Source organism: Vanellus vanellus (assembly GCF_965231255.1).
Source record: "Vanellus vanellus genome assembly, chromosome: 5".
Lineage (NCBI taxonomy): Eukaryota > Metazoa > Chordata > Aves > Charadriiformes > Charadriidae > Vanellus > Vanellus vanellus.
The window spans coordinates 52,881,591-52,901,099 of NC_138910.1; the positions used below are offsets into that span (position 1 = coordinate 52,881,591).

At 44.3% G+C, this 19,509-nt stretch overlaps 1 protein-coding gene across 1 annotated transcript; it reads right to left on the bottom strand.

Annotated features, from left to right (window-relative positions):
- Positions 1–9,779: 9,779 nt before the first annotated feature.
- On the bottom strand, positions 9,780–15,681 carry SELE (selectin E). The gene is made up of 11 exons (XM_082484713.1): positions 15,617–15,681; positions 14,786–15,172; positions 13,881–13,988; positions 13,573–13,758; positions 12,785–12,970; positions 12,492–12,677; positions 12,061–12,246; positions 10,981–11,088; positions 10,492–10,513; positions 10,309–10,381; positions 9,780–9,961 (listed from the first exon to the last, which is right to left on the bottom strand). Exons 1-10 carry the CDS (start codon positions 15,651–15,653, stop codon positions 10,324–10,326), a joined length of 1,464 nt encoding a protein of 487 aa, XP_082340839.1. The 5' UTR covers positions 15,654–15,681; the 3' UTR covers positions 9,780–9,961; positions 10,309–10,323.
- Positions 15,682–19,509: the final 3,828 nt, after the last annotated feature.

A 19,509-nucleotide genomic window follows, 5' to 3' on the forward strand; every position in this document is an offset into this window, starting at 1 on the left:
TGAATGAAGAGTGGAGAATCACCTCCTTTTATTTATTTTGAATTTGCATCCTTTCAGCTCCCAAAGGGATATCCTACACCAAAGCTCCGTCCCTGTCCTGGGGCCTGACACACCCCATCCACCTCCTTCCTCCTCAGAAGCTGCAGCACATGAGGACACCATCTAGCAGGAAAAGCGAAAACAGAGAGCTCTGCACCAGAGGTGTAATGGTGCACCCAGGCTGCTGCAAAATGAGATCAGCTTCACCTTGGTTCATGCCATTTAGAAGCCCATCTTGCAGGAGGCAGGTAGAGCACAGGCCTGGCAGAGCGCTGCTGGCCATCCAGGTCTTCATGAAGACCTGAACTAGACCAAATTTGTTGCCCAAAGAGCAGACCAGAGTTGGGATGATATGTTATTTCAGATCCAGCACCAAACAAATGCTATTTTAGCCCAGGTCTGAGAACAGCATTACCAACAGGCACTGATTTCCATGGCACGTTAGGCAATCAGCCAAACCAGAGACCTGATATCAACACTTCCTCTTCATTCAAAAACCCACATGAGCTAAGTTTACAAAACAGGCACAAATTACACTTTTCGCTGTCCCTCCTTGCTTCTGCTGCTTATTCATCACCTCTTTGTACAGCTGATCCAAACACCTATTCTGGTCACGCTTTGGGGTTTGAACTTCTGTTCTGCTCCGTATTGACTGTTATTTAAGTAGCTCTGATGGGAAGAAGGGGGAAGGGAACCTTTAGAAAGATTCAGATCCACTAAAACACAAAGCACTACATTCAACCTGAAAGATTTGTTTAAGCCCCATTAACTTAATTGGGACTTAACATCTTGGTCATTCGTTGCTTTTGCAGAAGACCCAGACATCTCCACAGTGAACCTGTGTGACTCCAGTACTGAGTCACGGGCACGGAATATGGTTTGATTGTGTCAAAATCACAGCCGCGGCATTTCTCCCGTGATCTTCCTTTGTCAGCTAGTTTGCTAGCGTAGGCTGCTTGTCTGTGTTGAAATCTGTTTCACGGGGGGCTCTTTGATCGGAGCCTGCATGCTGCTGTTTTGTTCTAACAGGCACACAGCTGCTGGGAAGGACTTCGCAAACAATAACACAAACATAGCTGCACTTAGGACTTGCAAACCCTGATTTTAGCCAGTTTGTATGTCAAACGTCACCATGCCTAGAAACAACTCACAAACAGGACCAAAGATCAGGCCTAATTTTAGTAAGCCTTTGGGCTTTGCATCCCCTGACTGTGCTTGCTTTGATGAAACATGATCATAGGATGAAAGAAAGCAAAAACCCAGCTGGCACCTGCTGGGAGGGCAGGGAGAGAGAATCTGGCAGACAGGAGGTTCCTACGGAGATTGCCAACACTACTACACGTCTGTTTTGCTTTTTGGGCAGCATGGTGAATCCAAAGGTGATAAACATTTGGCTTGGCTGGCCAGGCAAGATGTGCCCACGTCAGATACTGCGCTCTCCCTCCTTGCTCGCTAGCATCTCTGCACCTCTCAAGGCAGCTCCTGCTGCTGTGCTTCAAGTCTCCAGCCCCTGAGCTTCAGAGAGGATCCAGGCTCTGCTGGAGTGAACGTGGGAATAGGTCGCTCTTACAAAGGGCAGGCTGGCCAGACATGGACAACCGATTTCAAATTTCAAATTTTCTTGTGTTGCAGCACAACAGAAGAATTGTTGTTAGAGGACATCTTCAAATCTCAGGAAACTTTGAGGTAGCCATAGTATTTTTAGGACAACAGCTTTCTTTACAGTTCAGTGCCACGAAAAGACAAATGTTTAACTAAACTGGAAGTGAATTTGTTCTCCAAATACTTTCAGTGAGGAAGAGTGACTCAAGTAAAAAAAAAAAACTTGTTGTCTGAGCATCAAAAGAGGTTAGTAGAGATTCTTGACTACCCTTTCTCTTGGTCTGAAGTCCTGAAGAAAGGGCTACAGCCCAGTTGTGCTCTTTAACCAAAGAGCACTTAAGAGTGTTCTCTTTTCACCAGTCAGGACGCAATTTCTTTCTATAAATATCTAGTGGTTTTACCGTACCTTTGAACATGCAGGTGAGCTGGCTCAATGCATTTATCAGCCGACCACCTACAGTCTGAATGACTCATTGCCCCTGCAGCAGCAATCAGCAAGTAACATCTGCTGATGGAGGACAGGCAGACAAGTCAAACCGCTGGGCTGTAATAACCCTTGTTAGCTTTCAGAACCCATTCCTCACTCCCGCTCTCCCTCCAGAGAAGCCTACAGCACCTCTTCAGAGGGGTGGGCTGTACATCTAGGAATGAGGACCTGCACCCTGGGCTCACCAGTTGGATTTTATGGAGGTGGTCTGGCCTGCTGGGCCCCTTCTGGGAAGGAAGGGGCTGCTGATAGCGTTACTGTGTCTGCACTCTATCAGAGGGACCGGTGCTTGCCTGCACCGGAAAATACACACTAGGCAAACATGCAGACCTTCATGGAAGCTACAGCAATTAGGTTAATTAAGAGCCGGGGCGGTCCCATATGTTTTCTGATCTGTTGTTTTTTAGGTTCCCTAATGCACCTGTTCCCACAGCATCCAAACACCCCGAAGGCTTAGATTTTCCCGCTCCAGACATGGGAACAGAAGGACGGCTGTCCCAGATCAGAGCAAAGGCCTGTTTGGCCTCATATCCGGTAGCAGATAGAGAGGGCAGGAGAGTAAGATCAGGACATGTTGTCATTCCCCTGGTACAGGTCCTCTGCTCTTCCGGGGAAGGTCCCAAAGCTCTTCTCTAAGGAGTTTAGTATATTCTGTCACCATCCCTGGAGGTATTTAAAAGACGTGTAGACATGGTGCTTAGGGACATGGTTTAGTGGGACTTGGCAGTGTTAGGTTTACAGGACTCGATGATCTTAAAGGTCTTTTCCAACCTAAATGACTATGATTCTATGATTCTGTTTTGGACATAAGGTAGAGGCATGAATTTCCCAGACTTAGCCATCAGCAGTGCTGAGAAATCAAACTAAGTGCTCATTTTTCCAAGCCACACCCTCAGTGTTAGAAGAGCTAATGGCCCCAGCTTGGGATTTCTGAAATAGCCAAAGTGATTCAGACACCAAATCAACCCCACTGTCCGGGACCTGTGCACCCAAATCCCTGAGGTTGCTTGGAGCATCCCTGCAGACATGGGGTGCCACTGCACTGGCGGCCACCCAGGTTCCTTTCAGAGAGCCCCTGCTTTTTGCACAGGGGGCACAGCACCGACTTCCACCTACAGTATCACTCACAGCCTGGGACAGGGGTTTGGAGTAGGTGACTTCTCAGGGCTCATCAAATCCTATTTCCTATGATCCTCTAACAAGGTCTTTCCTCAGGTACAAGCTCAGGGAGAAACCTGCTCTTCAGAGTTAACTTTGCTCATTGCAAAGTCCGGGGGAGTCCATGTTCCCAAAACTCCTCCAAGACAGATGGTTGCACAGTGCATTTCTCTGAGGCAGAATCACTTTCTGGAGCTACACTTCAATGCTGACATGAAAGCCAAGAGTATCTGTCTGCTGTTTGCAACCTTCTCCATTTCCCCTCCTCATGCAGGAACATGAATAAAGTGCTTTAAAAGTCCACAGTCTCCATCACTAATTTCTGTCACCAAAAGGCTGACATGCAAGACTTGCTCCCACTTAGAAGACACTAGGGAAGGATGTTGTGAAGAGTCATTCACCATTTAACGGGCTGAGAACCAAAATCTGCGCTGTGTGTTTGCAAGGAAACAGGAAGCAAAAGTGACAAAACAAAAACATTGACGTGCATGTGTGCACGGGCGTGCGTGTGTGTGTGTGTTATTAGCTTCATCTGGCAGCACATGAAACACTTTTTTCAGCACCTAAAGGAAACGCTTCTGAATTTAATGCAGCTAAACTGAATGAATTGCAGTCTGGAGAAAAGGGTCATCTGTGTCTGACTTCTTTTCAGCACTTACATAACTTCAACGAGCCAGATGCTTGTTTTTAAGTAATTGCAGTTACTTTACAAGAAACTTTTTATGTCCGGTTTGTTTTTAAAATCTGGATTTTAAACTCAATCTTAGGAAAGGCATGGATTTTTTAATGTCCTCAGTGCTCTCCTCCTGTCATGTCAGCTGGGATTTTATACCAGAAGTGAAACCTTCTACTCAGGCAGGGCAAATTAAAGAGGGCACTGAATATTCCTGAAAAAAGAGCTAATACAGGGAAAAGAAAATGAACCAGATCGATCTGTACTGACCTCAGCAGTAATATCCAGCCGCCCCAGTTCAGAAGAGCAGAGTGACAAATGCATTCAGGTGAATGGCTGGCCTGTCTTTAGTGCAAATAAACCAGCAGCCTGAGCAAACTCTGTAGGTCTGAGTCGCGTATGCAAAATCCACTGTGGCTTTAAAATTGTCCATGCAATGCAAACTGCCACTCTTCCCTCCAAGGGCACGTGGCAAGGGTCTCTCACCTCTACCCCAAGCCATGTACCCACCAAAAAAAACATGGAGGAGAGCACAAGTAGCAGGTGAGAAGGGTCTTGCAAAACAGAGATAGAGCTGCTCTTCCAGGAAAGGTGGAAGAGCAGCTGAGAATGTGGGCTGTCTCCCTTCTGTCTCCTGCATGACTCCATGATGACTACTTGATCACTGTCAGTGCTTCAGCCAAATCCTCTGCCTTTAGTTGCAAGAGGTTACTGACACAGGTGAGGTTTTCTCCACAAGTGCCTTTAACAGGGTAGAAGAACCTCTGCTACATCTGGTTGTTTGCAGGAGTTGTGTTGGTCAAAAGTGATTTGCTGTGAAGTAGCAAAGATCATCTCCGTTCTCTGACAATTACCCAGCAGTTCCTAACTCATCTGCAGAGCTTTCCTCTTCTGCCTTTGAGGGCCACCCAGATCAGCCTCCAGTCTGGGAACAGCCCCGTAACACAGACAGCATACCCTGCTCTCCACCCGGGGACCAACCTGGGGTCACTGGTACCAACTGAGACAAGGGAGGAGGAGGAAATACAGTGAGGACTGGAGAGGGCCCTTTCTGAGGATAGGGCTTTCTAGGACTACCCCCACTGTCCTTCTGCTCAAACTGTATCATTTCCCCATGGGATATCTTGGTTGTTCATTTCACCATGTCTGATTTTTATGTTATCATCTGGATTGTTTGCGCTGACACGAGATAAGGTGAAGCGGGGACGTCGCTGTTGCGTGCGGTGTGGGCTGCGCTATATTTTCCTCTTGGTTTAGGCCAGGCTCAGCTTGATTTCCCAAGATCCCAAAGTGAATACATCCTGCCTGATTGCAGCACCTCCTTTCCCAGAAATCATCCTTGTGGAAAAAGTCCTAAACAAAGTGTTTCCTGTTTCCCCTTTAACCCTTTTCCTTCCATCTAAGTGCTCTATGACCCAAGGCCTGCTCCAGAAAGCATGGATTCAGTGCCATTCCCTCTTCCTGCCCACTCGGAGGCTGTCAAAAGCCCAAAATGACAGCACTGGAGTGCCAGAAGCAAGCAAGTCACCTGCAATTTCACACCTGCCATCACTGCTTTCATGGCAGCTGGCGAGGCGAGAAGTTGATGAAGGTCCCACTTGGCCCAGGCTGAAAGTCAAAGCAACTGTTGGGCTTTTCAGGGAATGTCCTTCCCTGAAGTAGGAAGGCAGGTAGAAAACCTGCTGGCAGCTGCCCGGGGGCATCTGCTGCCTTGGTGGGGAGGTATTTGTGCTTTTTGCATGCTGTTCTGTTCTTGGCAGCAGCTTTCCTGAGCTGGAAAAAGCATTGGCCACGATCAGCTGTGGAAACACTTTCTGGGCTGTGGATTTCTTTCTCACCACTGAAGCCACAGCTGAACTGTGTTGGCCAAGTCTAGGTGAGATTTAATAGTGCCATATAGTAAATCTCCCTTCTAGGTGAGATTTAATAGTGCCAGGTGAGCAGCGATAACCATCCAGCAGGTTTGGACTCCACTGTTCAAACCTGCAATTTTGCTTGTTTCTCCCTAAAGGTGTGCATGAGAGAGGCTGTAAATAAGGCTGAGCTCCACATTACAACTGTGCAAATGCTATGACAGGCTGGGCTTTGATACCTGCTTTTCTGACCTCCACCAAGCTTCTGCTGCCCACTACCAACAGGAGGATGGCCTGTCTGTCCATGGGCAAGCCCATGTAGTATTTCTCATTTGATGTGAGTTACGGCTCCCAGGAAGCAGCGACTTTGTGGACCTTTCTGTCCCTGACCAAGAGCTCACCACGGCAAGTTGCTCCTCTAGATCTACAGGTTGAAGACCCCTCATCACATACCCACCACCAGCCATACATTAGCAGCATGCTCAAGCCAGGAGGAGGGAGCCAGCCACCTGCAAGAACCAGAGGAATTCAAATGGGAACAAGACTCAGGACAGAAACCAGACTCACAGAGGCTTGAGTATGTTGCATTCTGGCCTCCCGGCCCTAATACCCTCTGACAGCTCCCAGAGCAGGAGCTGAGCAGGTTAGTGATTTGATCACGACACCAACTCCCACGGGAGCTGCTGCTTCAAAGTCCCTGCTGCTGCCGGTCCTCAGCAAAGCACGCAAACAGCTGCAAAGATGTGCAGTCTCCAGAGCCTGTAGCAGTGACTTATCTTCATGAGTGAAGAACTGCTGGTCAAGTGCTGGGTCCAGTTCAACCCTTGAAAACTGGAGCTCTGGAAGGCAACTTCAGCCAGGCCCTGGTAAATGCCTGCTTGTTTGATGGCTAATTGCTTATGAAAACAGGAGGCACAAACCCAATCTGGGCAGATCTTACACTGTCCATATCACCAAGGGCCACAGAAACACCCACCCCAAATCAAACACTACCTGTCTATTTGAGACTTAAAGTGAAATTCTGTTTCTAAGTCCCCTTCTGTCGGACTGCAGATGTAAAAAGCTAAAGCCACTTGGGTAGCGCGGTTCATCAGGAATGTGTTAAGTTATGCCAGAAAAACCATCCCCTTGCCAAGCAGCAAACACGCAGAGCTGTGAAAGGACATGCGTGCCTCCCAGTTAATGTCACCTTCACAGCTTCCATAGGTCACGGCACAAGCAGACACCAGCTCCAAAATAAGATGCCAGGCAACACACAGATCCCATTCTGAACAATGCCACAGGCCCAGGGAAAGATGAGGAATTTAAGGGAAATGGAACAACAGGAAATAAGGAAAGTCCCCCCAGCAAAAACCTTGTGGCCCTTTGGTGATGGCACAGCTCTGCACCATATAGAGGACTGATGCAATGGAGTTACTAAATGACCGCCTGGCAGCAAGTATTCCCATGGCCATTCTTGCCAGCATGGGAACTATACAGACAGCAAACAACAGAAGAGCTGTGTTCACAGGCACTGCAACAGAGATACCACCACTGCAAATAAAATGACTTCCTGAAGATCCTACAGGCCTGAACACCCCATGCCATCATAACTGGTAATTCATATCCTGAAGCAGGAAAAAACGGTGCTGGAGAGGACCAAGAATCAAGCGCCCTGGACAAGCACAAGCTAGGGTTTTGCCTGTACCCTGGACTAACATGAATTATGAGGAGAGATGTAACCTGCAAGTCACTTCAAGGAAGGAGATGGCCTTCAGGGAGTCTTTGTCTGGCCTAGGGGATATATGGGAGAGACAGAGGACTAATCCCACCCAAATGTGGTCTCACTCCTGCTGCCTCTAGAAGTCACAAGGGATGAAGGCTTGGAGAAAGAGACAGGATAATTTTATAGCCTCTTTTCAGGCAATAAAGCCCCTGTAAGATCCCAGGGAAAGCTGCTAGAAGCACCAGCTCTGCTCAGGAAAAGAGAAGCTGGGCTTCCTTGACTGCAGCAGGGTGGGAGCCATGCTGGCCTGAGCAGCTCTCTCCAGAGGATACCACAGGGCCATGCATGTAGAGGACAGCAACAAGGACAGGCTGGGGGACTCATGAGGTGGTTTAGCTCTCAAAACAGCTCCTGCAGGGATTCAGAGCAGGGCATTTCGGGCTAATCTCTATGTCCCCTCAGGGAACCTGAAGGATTACTGCTCTACATCTGCTCACAGGGTTGGGCCCCACCTTGTCAAGGCGGGGGAAGCACTGACAGCTACTCTCAGTTAGTTAATCAGTTTGGGATAAACAGCAATGGGCCCTATCCACTGTGACACAGCAGCTTTTAATTGACTCCCTTGCTCACAGGCCTGATGGCTCCTGTTGAGCCTTGCCTGGGGCAGGAATGCATCTCATGGTTTATCATCAAGGGCTGGCTCCTGGCAGCAGCTACAGAGAGCAGGGCAGCTTCCTTGGCTATGTCAGGTGTCAGGGAAGGGTGGCCAACAGGAGTGTCTGGCCATCGCTGGCACCTAGCCAGCACCAGCCCATGGCAGAGTCCTTGGCTACAGGCCAAGCCAGAGTGGGCATGGAGGTCTCTAGACAGCAGTCACCACTAATCCCCAGAGCTGTGCTTTCACCTGTTAGCCTGTGGCCTCCCACACTCGGCTAACTTCCCAGAAGAAAGGGCTGCAAAAGACCTGCATGCACTGAGGGGTTTGTGCTGTTAACTATTCACCAAGATCACCTACTTGCTTCTCTTTCTGCTCTTCTTTCCCTCCTGAGCATGCCTCTGAAAAGCTCACTGCTGGTCCAGGCACCTGCTGAGTATGGGACACATGGCTGAGCCTTCCTCCTTCCTTTCAGGACTGGCAATGCTGGGTTTGGGATCCAGCTCCGGCTCTGCTAGCTCCCAGGCAGTCAGTGCCATCTGCTGGCTACTCTTTCCTTGACTGCTATTAAAACATGGAAAGCTAAATAAGGGACAGGCTAGGCGTTTAGCCAGTCTTCCCCCAACCCCTCACATTCTGCTGCTGAAGCCATATCCAGAGTGCTGACCTAAATCATCTAAAAGATGAGTTTCCAAAAAAGGAGCATTACATTTAAAACATTTTATTAAATACTGTTACAAATAGGACAATACATATCAGATGCTATGTCAGAGATTCTTAATTTATTATAACTTAAACATAACTTATTAGGAAAGACTCTCATTTATAGTCATTTAACAGCTTAATAATTCATACTTGCAATTTATATACACACACATACAAATCTCAGTCTTCCATTTTATTTCTAAATAATACGTAGGCATGAAATCCTTACAAACACCTCTGAATTACTTTAAAGTTACCTGGGCCCAGATCAATGGCCACGACCTACTTAGGAACAGGTCTTTTACAATACATTTACAGTTAACAGCACAGAAATATCCACAGTAAAAATTGCACAATGAAATATTTATGTATACACCTGTATTACAGTGCATAATCCCACAGGGATGAAATCATTTCAGATCTACTTGCTACATTCAGAAACCAAAGTACCTAGTATAAGCACTATGATTCCTAGTGCTATTAGAGAAAAAAAGAGTTTAAAGTCCATAAGCTTTCTGGGACATGCAGCAGAAACCTAAATACTTGCCCATATCACTACAGGCATATTTGACTGGGTCATCCTCTTAAAATAAACCGACTTCAACAATAAACCAGATCACTGGTTTCAAGGCTATTCAATGAATGTTTTTCATCCTGATTATTCTGTTTCTGCAAGTATAACCCACATGTCTCCAGAGAAGACATCTCCAGCAGTGTAGTAAGTGATGTGAAATAATGCATGTCTTCACCTCACCTAGGTACCTTTGAGTAGACCAGAGGAGAAACCAGCCTCCTCTTTAGGCAGCAGCTTACTATTTGCTCACCATCTGGACAAGAGATGGCAAGCTCCCAGTTATGATAACTACATGACTGAATGTCGACAGTATTTTGCCAGAAGGCCAGAGTTTTACTCTCTGCTTGTCTTCAATGGAAATACCAGACAGCTTGAGTTCAAAATTTCTGAGCGCTACACAAGGTCAATCATCTTGTCAGCAAGAGGTAAAAACATCTGGACAGCTGCTGATTTGCATGCAGTTTCATTCTCCGGAAGTCTCTGAGACATAAGTAAAGATGGCTTCAATTCCTGCAGAGAGAACAAAATTCCTCTATAAATTGAAAAATTGGCATAGATTTGTATTTGCTCTCATTTCAGAGGAATTTGTATGCAGGAGGTAGCAAAAACACACAAAAGCATTCCTAATACTATATGCGGCTGGACAGAATGCTAAACACAATCATCCTTAAGGAGCTGAATAACCATTTCTAAAGCAATAAATCCATCAGTCTTGTTAGGAACTTTCATGCAATGCCAAGATGCGTACCTCAAAGCACATGTTACTATTTCAGCAATTGTATAGCAATTAACAGCTGTGATAGCTGCACTCACAAATTCTCTTCCTTTTAATCACACAAGCAACCTCATGTGCTTACCTGAAACACCTGGGGTTAGACATTCTGGCCAGCACTTTGGAAGCTACCTTCGATGGTTAGGCTCTGGCAGCTACTATAAAAAACAGAAATGAAAAGTACTTTAATGACAACTGGTTTATATCAAATGGATTTTAGCAAAGTGATTGCAGTGTTTTTCATGCTGCTTTTTGAGACACAACTTACCTGGAAGGAGTAAATTTCTTTGCTGCAAGAAGAATAAGAAAAAGTATTAGCATTTCAAAATGAAAGCCCCCTCATGCAACCTTTTTCTTCTACTAAAAAAACCTCTCATTTCTGAATATCTGATAAAAAGCCATTATCTAGCAACAAATCTCACAGGCAGTTATTAGTGTGTTGTCACTAGCCCCATCTAAAATTCCCATTCGCTTTCCCTGGTAGTAATTACTGATAAATAGAACGTTGCTTTTATTCTAATTCTTCTTTTCTAAACATTTGAGGTTTTACTATTTTTGATTTTCAAACATTCATCCAAAAGCCAAACATGGCGTGCATGTAGACTTCTTGAAAATAATTTTGGAATTTGTTTAAATATGGGGAAGTTTCACTTTTTCAAAAAGCAAGGTATTGGGGTTTGGAGGTGGGGTTGTTTTCCTCCACTGAAAATTTTCCAGGAAGGTAAATAAAACCAGTGGACCCAGTCCAATTGCTCACCTTTTCTTCGGAATCGTCTTGCAAGCCAAAGGAGGAATGATGCCGTGGACAACAGAGAGGCACTTGTGGCTGCTATGCCCACAGAGACATAGCTGACTTGTTCAGAAGCTGAAAGGTTGAAAAAGTTTCAGTAAGATCAAGAGGCACATGAGGTCTTTGAAGCCCTCTCTACTTCTTGCTTTTCCTTGTGCTCTTCAAGAGGAACCAGAATTGCAGCTTGTAACCTTTTTCTCTCGCTGAGACAGGAAAAGTCCTGTACACAAGATAATAAGCTGCATACTAAAAATTATCCCACCCGTTGCCAAAGCAATGGCAAGGCAACAAGCTAGCTATACCAGGGTCTGTCTAACCTCTGCCTCACATGACAATTTATGCTCCTCTTATTTTTCATGTTTCAGTTAATATTTTAATTCTCACTGTGCTGTCTTCCTCTTTGAGCAATCCCATTGAGATCAATGAAATTATTCAAGGATCTAAATTCTGCTCAAGAAAATAAAGTGGAGTTGAGCTTCTAGGACCTCAGGCAAAAGCATTTCATTCAGGCCAAGTATGTTCCTGCTGAGGACAGGGACAGAGCTCTTATGGCTTTGAATGGGAAGGCACGGCTGAGACTTTTGTCCTGTAAAATGACAGCCTTTGACAGAAAAGCTCTGTGAGGTCTTTTGGCTGAGGAGTTTACCTAAGAAGCTATCATACCAAATTAACAAATCTATAAACTTTTCCACTGAGAAACAGAATTATGAATGCAGATTTCCCTACAAGGTTGTTTCCCTAGGAAAGCTTTTTTCTTTATTCATATGGAAAAAGCTCAACATGAGAAATATTTTAATTAAAAAACAATCCAACCCAAAATCAGGTGGTGGCTTTTGGTTTTGGATAAGAAATCAACATTTTTCACCAAGACATTTCAGGAATTTTTCAAATTTTCAAAAAATGTACTAAGAGATTTTGTTGGGCTTTTCAATTCATGGACTTCACTAGAAGTTCTAGCTCACTGGTTGATGTTATGTCCTCCACCCTTCCACACCTTATTTGAAAAACTCAGTGCCACCTCTCTGTGGCTAGTCACAGGTCAAATACCTTCACACATGGGCAGACTAGCACTCCAGTTTCCTGAATGACTGCACTCCAGAACATGAGAACCATTGAGCCTCCATCCTTCTAGACAGCTGAAGTGGCAGGCTGTGTTGTATGTGAAGTTCCCAGCACCATGTAGGCAATCCATAGAGCCTTTCTCAGGAGAGCTCAGTGGTTCACACTGTACAACTGAAATACAGAAAGAAATAGTTAAGAGTCATTAAGGACTTTCATGTCTTTAGTTCTAATTTTTGCACCAGTATATATATGTTGTATTTTCAAATTCATTTAACTTCGGGATGGGAGCAGTTGACGGAGCCATGAGCAGGCATTTCTAAGGCAGGGCAAGTTACAGTTGAAAACATGAGAGGCAGCACAGAGTTTAGTTTGTGCAGTGACAAGAAAACTGTGTTTTACAACCCAGTAAGTCTTACCTTTGCATTTTGGCACTGGCTCTGACCACTGTCCCTGAGCCGTGCACTCAATGCTGGATGGACCATCCAGAACATAGCCCTCACTGCAGCGGAAATCACAACGCGAGCGATAGGTGAGATCTGCTGGAGCATGGTCACAGGTCACAAAGCCTTCTTCTGGCCAGGTTACAGCCTCACACCTCAAAGCTGCAACACACAGACCATAACAGCAATCAGCACAGATGTCTCAGGAATTCAGCATGCCAATGCTGACAACCCCAAGTGCTCAGGTGAGCAGGGATAAGGAAAGGTACCTGCACAGGATGGCTGCTGCCTGTCCCAAGCCCCAGAAGACCCACACTGCAGTGTGGCTGGTCCTGTTAGGGCAAATCCTTCCTCACAGGTGAATTCACAGGTGGTACCCCAGGTAAGCTCCGCAGAGGGATGGGAGCAGTTCACAGCACCATGAGCAGGTATTTCTAAAGCAGGACAGGTCACAGCTGAAAAGCGTAAGAGACAGCACAGAGCTTAGCTTGGAACAAACCATAAAAAGTTTTTTTTTCTTTACTGAAACTTAGCAACATATCCAGTAAATGGAAGCAGCTTTAGAAAGGAGATAGGAATGGAAAGATCTCAAAATGGAAGACTGACTCTTAAGGCAAGGCTGTAAATTCATCTGCAGCTCATGACAGCAACTAGTTACAATCCAATATTTGACTGCTGCTTGGTGATGTTCAATGATTTTATTTGCTTCAAACAGTAGCTTATTCTATGCTGAACACCCCAAAAAATCATTCCTGCAGTCAGGAGTAACTGGCCTGTTGAGCAGTCTCACAGCTAGATCATGTCCATTCCTTGTTCCCCACTAAGAGGTGGAAAAGTCTTTCCGTACAAGGAAATCTACACCAGGGCCAGAACATTCATCCTGCTCATTTCATCTCTTCAGGAACAGAGACCTGTGCGCTGCAATAAAATAGCACCTTCACCATGTAATTAATTACAAAGAAATGGGCCAGATTGTGCCTACTAACAGAGCAACACTGGAGTTTACAGAGCTATGTACAATGTAGAAAGCTCACCCATCACTTCTTGAGAAGCTCACCTTTGCATGCTGGAAGGGGGGCAGACCAGACCCCAGAAGAAGTACAGTATACAGATTCCAGTGCAGTCAGTTCATAGCCTTCCTCACACTGAACTGTGCAGGATGAGTTGTAGCTGAAGTTCTCCAATGGATGGTTGCACTCAAGGCTCCCATGATCAGGTTTCTTTAGTGGATCACAACTCTCAACTTCAAAGAAACAGAAGAAGGTACACAGTCTCATTGGCTGAGCAGATAAATCAACAAACCAAACTGAATGCTAGCTAGCGTAAACATCACCCTGGTTGAAAAGCAGGATGGAGTAACCTTACCAAACTCGCATTCAGGCCCATAGAATCCAGGGTCACAACGGCAGGAGTGATTGTTAATAGTCTCTATGCATTCTCCATGGCCACTGCAGAGAGATGGGTTGCAAGAAGCTGAAAAAAAAAAAAAAAAAAGAAAACAATTCAGCAAATTATGAAAGAATCAGAAATGGCCACTAATGAAACTTGGCTAGTGCTTTGTTTATCTTTCTGGCACCAAACAAGCACTTTGTATAGCAAAAGAAAAGCAGGGTGTTTGGTATGTAAGATTACTCTGTCATTTCACAGAAGCATTTCAGAAATCAACACTTTGGACAGACTAGCTCACAGTGAAAGGATTCTACTGGTGGGAAACTCCATGACCACTTGTTCTCAGGTAGATATTAGCAATATTTAAAATGCAAAAGGAATAATATACTATGGGGTAGGTAGAAATCCTCAACAGGTACATTCTTTATTAACTCACCACTCTAATTTGGCTGATATTTGACTTGGATTTTTTTTTTTTTTGACCTAGTCTTAACCACCTCTACACAAAGTGTAGAATCTAATCCAGTGGTCTACAGTCAGCAGACAGATGCCTCCAAAAAGGCCATTCTTATCTAGCTGAGACACCCACTTGAGAGTGGGATGAAATTCACCATCTGGAAGAGCCTGTTTCTCTCCACTGATTATAGGGAAGGTCTGGTGATTTGCTCACAAAAGATGTATAATGTTCTGGGAGCTAAAAAGTAACTGAGATCAATCCAGCTCTTAGAACAAGAACCACCTCAGCCCTTTAAGTAAGAATAAGTGTACAAGTGCTTACAGGGTCAGGTTAAGTTAATATGTAAGACTAGGTTAAACAACTCATCCCACCCACCATCCCATCTCCATAGAGGCACACTAGAACTGCCTTTATCATACCATACCTGTGTAGCACAAGGCGACCTTCTTTTTCTCACACTGCTCATCGTTCCATTTGCCATCATCCTTCCCTCTTTTGATGTAGATTTCAACGCAGTCCTCGTTGTTCCCTTTGCCATTTGGCTCACCTGAAGCCCAGTTTTTTGCCTCGTCTGTCAGTTCTTTGTTAGTTCCAATCCAGGTCCAAACCTCATTAATTTTTCTGATTCCAATCCAGTAGTAACCCGGATTGAAGGGTAAGAAGTTATTGAGGTAGTTGATTTCCTCCTTATTCTGAATGGCAACCATGTTAGTATACCTCTTTTTGCACCACAGCTCTGCTTCCCTGTAGGTCATGTTTGTGTCTGAATAATGGTATGTCCAACAATTCACCCCCTGCAGTGCTGTAAGTCCTAGAATGAAAAGATGTCAAAAAGTTGGTGTCTGACTTTTTCCCCTCCTCTCTCTCTAGAAGAGTATATATAAAGCTCAATAAACATTGCAAACTTGTCGATATCTGGAACTGCATAAAAAGTAGTGGCAATTATGTTATAAACAATAAAATATAAACTGGCAAGCTTCAGAACAGGCATGTCAGCATCAAGTACAGGGACTTCAGCCTGTAAAACTATGATCACACAAAGCTTTGCAGACTTCATAGCAAACTATAGGATCCAATTATGTATTTGACAGGCAAGCAGGAAAACATGCCATTGCAGCTAGAGGTTCTTCTATATGAACCTAGCCTCAAGCTAATTAGGTCAGTTTCAAAAATTCTGTTTAATTCTGAGCTCAAACAGAACAGGAACACTAACATTACCATCCAACTAGCTTTCTACAGAGACATACACACTTACCATAAGCAAGTAGAGATAGGAACCACAAGCAAATCATGTTTCTGAGACTTTCTCTTCTCTTTATCTTTTAAGTAGACAGCTATGAAAGATCAAAGGAACACATTTGTAAAGAACAAATACCGACTTTTTACAATTCAATATAAAATACTGCCAATGCAATCGTTTCTACACACTTTTTAACTATTATTCTATAGACTTAAATAAGATTTCCATTTTTAGGAAAGTCTTACTTTTAAAACAGTTCTTGATATCACAATATTTTTTAAATGTAAACAGCTTTTGAAGAACACCAACACAGAATTCCAGTTTTCCTTTAGCTGAGCAATGAAACAGAATAACACATTCCAATTATACTCACAGGTTGCAGTTGCGGTGGCCAGGTGGCAAAAGTCCTCTGCAATATTTCTCAGTGACTGCTTTCTATTGCTAAGTTGCTGAATACAGACTTGAAGATTATGTTCAGCTCCAAGTGCCTGGACTGTGTAATCCCCTGCCTTCACTACGGCCTTTTATTCTCTCAACTGGCCTGTCCTCCATGAAACGGGAAATTCCGTGTGGAAAAAAGTATCTTGGAAAATCCCAGAATCTCACCCTCCCACACATTAAGCCTGATGGTTTCCCTTGCCAAATCAACCCTGTCACAAAGACACACTGTGCTGACAAACTGCCAAGTGCTGCATTACATAGTTTTACTGACAGAAATACACAATTCCAGGATATCAGGAAGGAGCAAGACAGTTAGTTTGAGTTAGTTGCATGAATAAGCAGATTCCAACTTTTCACCAACCATAATGTTTTGCACCAACGAGACAACAGTTCTTTTAGGATCTCAGTAAGAAAGGCACCGACACTCAAAGCTGGTTAACAAAGTTTGAGTAAAAGATAAAAACTGCAGCATTGGACAAGCCTTTCCTTGTGGATCACAGCATGCTGCGCAGAGTTCTCATTTGTGGTAAGGTACGCCAGCCCTGGGATTGCTAGTCCTCTTCTAGAGTCTTGCTCACAATACAGATTCATCAGTGACTCACAGCAGTCAATCTTGAAATGTGGACTTAGCTTTGAAAAGTCCCTTGGACAATATGCTCCAATATCCTTACCTCAACAGAGTTAGAATTCCTGAACAGGTGCATATAATTTTTCAGGCAAACAAGACAATACACTAGTCTCATACTGAAAACATGCACGTTTATTGTGTATACACTGATGAATTATACTACTGCAGAGAGCAGTCCTATGGTGTCCACGGTATGGAGACACATGGCTGAGAAATCATGGACATTTTGCTATAGTGGGTTGGTAAGCAATCACGGGCTATTCAGAGTGCACCTGCATACAGGAGAAGGAAGGCAGCAAGCGTAAGGATAGCTGACTCCTTGCACGATAGCCTTCCAGCTGCCCCACTACACTCCACTCCTCGATCCTCATGCGCACCTACACATGTATGCCACTTCAGTGATGAGTGACAGCACTCTATGTGCAACAGTAGTTTGGGATATTCTCACTCAAGTATCCTTCTCACCTCTGCTGCAGGAGGTCTCACAAGTACCGTTGGGGCTGTAAGTAGGGAACAGGCATCGCAAGTAACAGATACATTAGCTCGGTTGCCAACCCTGTGCAAAGGCACAACACTAGAAGCTTGTCAAAGCCCACATTCCCCAGCACTCCCAACCCTGGTCCTCACAAAGTGGTATTGTTCCTCTGCGCCCTGATCAGCCATGTCACCCCACCCCTTGCACCATGTCCACTCAGGCATTTACTATGGAGACTCCACCAGACAGCCCAGTTTTCAAATTGGTATCCCAGAAATAAGGATTCACCATTATGGGTGAGGTTTAACAAGGCTCAACATTCAAAGAACTCAACAAGGGTTGTCAGCAATAGGAGGACATTGGGTAGCACCCAATTCATATCTGTAGAGCATAGTTATAGCTTATACAGTGCATATTGGAGCCTCAGCCTATTCTTACAGAATAAAAATCAGTAGCTCCTGGACTCAAACCTAAGATCTCAGCTGGTATCAATTCCCAATTTTTTCACAAAAAAATATTTGTCAACTAGCCATACCTCACTATATCTGCCCATTGAAGGAATCCATTACAGAAAAGAAGATAAAGAGTACATTCTAAAACAGCCTCAGTTACTACCAAAATATGAGTTTACCAGAAATTGCAACAAAGTCCTAGAAAGCACGTCAAAGTCATTTACCAAATAGAGTGAGGATTAAAAGCAACATACTGAATATTTGTAGGAAGAGGAACACTTTCTAGCAGGTGTCAACTAGCAAAGCTACAAACAGAAACAAACCATCAAGAAACTCTGGGAAGTTGAGGTTAACTCTTGGCTATGTCACAGATTCATTCTGCGAGCCCAGGCCTGGGCCAGCCTTGCTCAGAACAACCACACTTCCAGACACTTCCAGGTAGCATCAGATCAGGACTGCTATTTCTTTAGCCTCAGCTGCTCATCTGTAAATTGGGAGTGAAAACATTTCCTGTCTGTCAACCTTTCTCTGTCTGTGTTCTTCAAGTTGTAAACCCTCCTAACAGAGCCTGATATTTTCAATGCACCTGCAGAATACATCATGCAGCAGGGCTTAATTTCACAGGGGTTCTGCAAACATTCTCCTAATACAAACTAATGATAATGAGTTTTGATAGGACAGGATGGTCGTCCCCGCCACCATTGATCAGCTGTTAGAATTGTATACACAGAAAAATGAGACAACTCCAGAACAGTTTATATCCTGTCTGGAGCCAGGAGGCAGAAAATACTATATCTTTTCCTGGAGATTCACTTTTTCAGGTCATTTTATGAGCTTCCTACTGGTAAGTGTTCATCCTTGGCCAAAGCTCTGAAGCTGAGAGGAGGAAATTTTATCAGAATCATTTTGCCAGTGGAATCTCCGGAGGAAGGAAGAGAGCATTTCACAGTTTACAATAGTCTTCCTTCAGAGGGGCTGTATGAGACCTCTTGTCTGCAGGAGATAAAAAAACCACACAGAAAAAAAAAAAAACAAAACAAAAAAAAAACAGAACAAAGCCTAAAAGCAATACTTGTGTAAAAACTCCAGCCTAAAAAAAGACTGCCTCTTTTTGTTGGCAGTATTCCCTTATGCATCACTGGCATGGGGCTCTTTTTGGTTTTTCCCAGGGAATTCTGCTATCCACAGATTATATTTTTATCTCCTTTTAATATAATGGAAGATGAATACAAATGCAAAATTTTCAGAGAAAAAAAAAAAAGCCTGGAAATCATTTTCAAAAGCACACATCTGAGAGGTTAAAATCTCTTTATTAAAAAAAGTCAAAGGCACTTAAAAACTTCAACTCTGTTGTTCAGGAAGACTGGGATTCCTGTGAGCTAAAGCTCATACTGGATCCTAAGTTACATAGGTATTTCAAGAAAAATATCTCTGATACAGTTACTTAGGTTGAACTGCAGATATTCAAGCTAGAAATGCCATCCAGCCTGCCTCTTAGCTGGTTTCCATGTTACTGATTTATTCTCTTCTCCTTGTTATTTCACATTTGTGCTTTTTTTTCTCCCTTTGCCACTTGATTTAAGAATATAAGAGCCTCGTTTCTTGTGCTGTACTGAGCTGGGTGTGGCTGTCCACTCTCCTCTTGGGCTACAAGATACACAAGAACACAGATACAGTTCCTGAAAATCATAGAATCTTAGAATGGTTTAGGTTGGAAAGGACCTTGAAGATCATCGAGTTCCAACTCCCCTGCCATAGGCACCTCCAGGGATGGGGCCTCAACAATCTCTCTGGGCAACCTGTTCCAGTGCCTTACCACCCTTAAAATGAAAAACTTCTTCCTAATGTTTAATCTAAACCTGCCCTCTTCCAGTTTAAAGCCATTCACCCTTGTCCTATCACTGTGTGCCCT

Bases quoted from the DNA above. Each gene is read 5' to 3' on its own strand.
- SELE (XM_082484713.1), bottom strand. From the start codon at position 15,653: ATGATTTGCTTGTGGTTCCTATCTCTACTTGCTTATG. The intron at 13,989-14,785 runs GTATGGTATGAT...TTTTTTTTTCAG, and splicing joins GGTCGCCTTGTGCTACACAG to CTTCTTGCAACCCATCTCTC. The intron at 11,089-12,060 runs GTATTTGACCTG...TCAACCTTTCAG, and splicing joins TAGTCTGCCCATGTGTGAAG to CTTCTGAACAAGTCAGCTAT.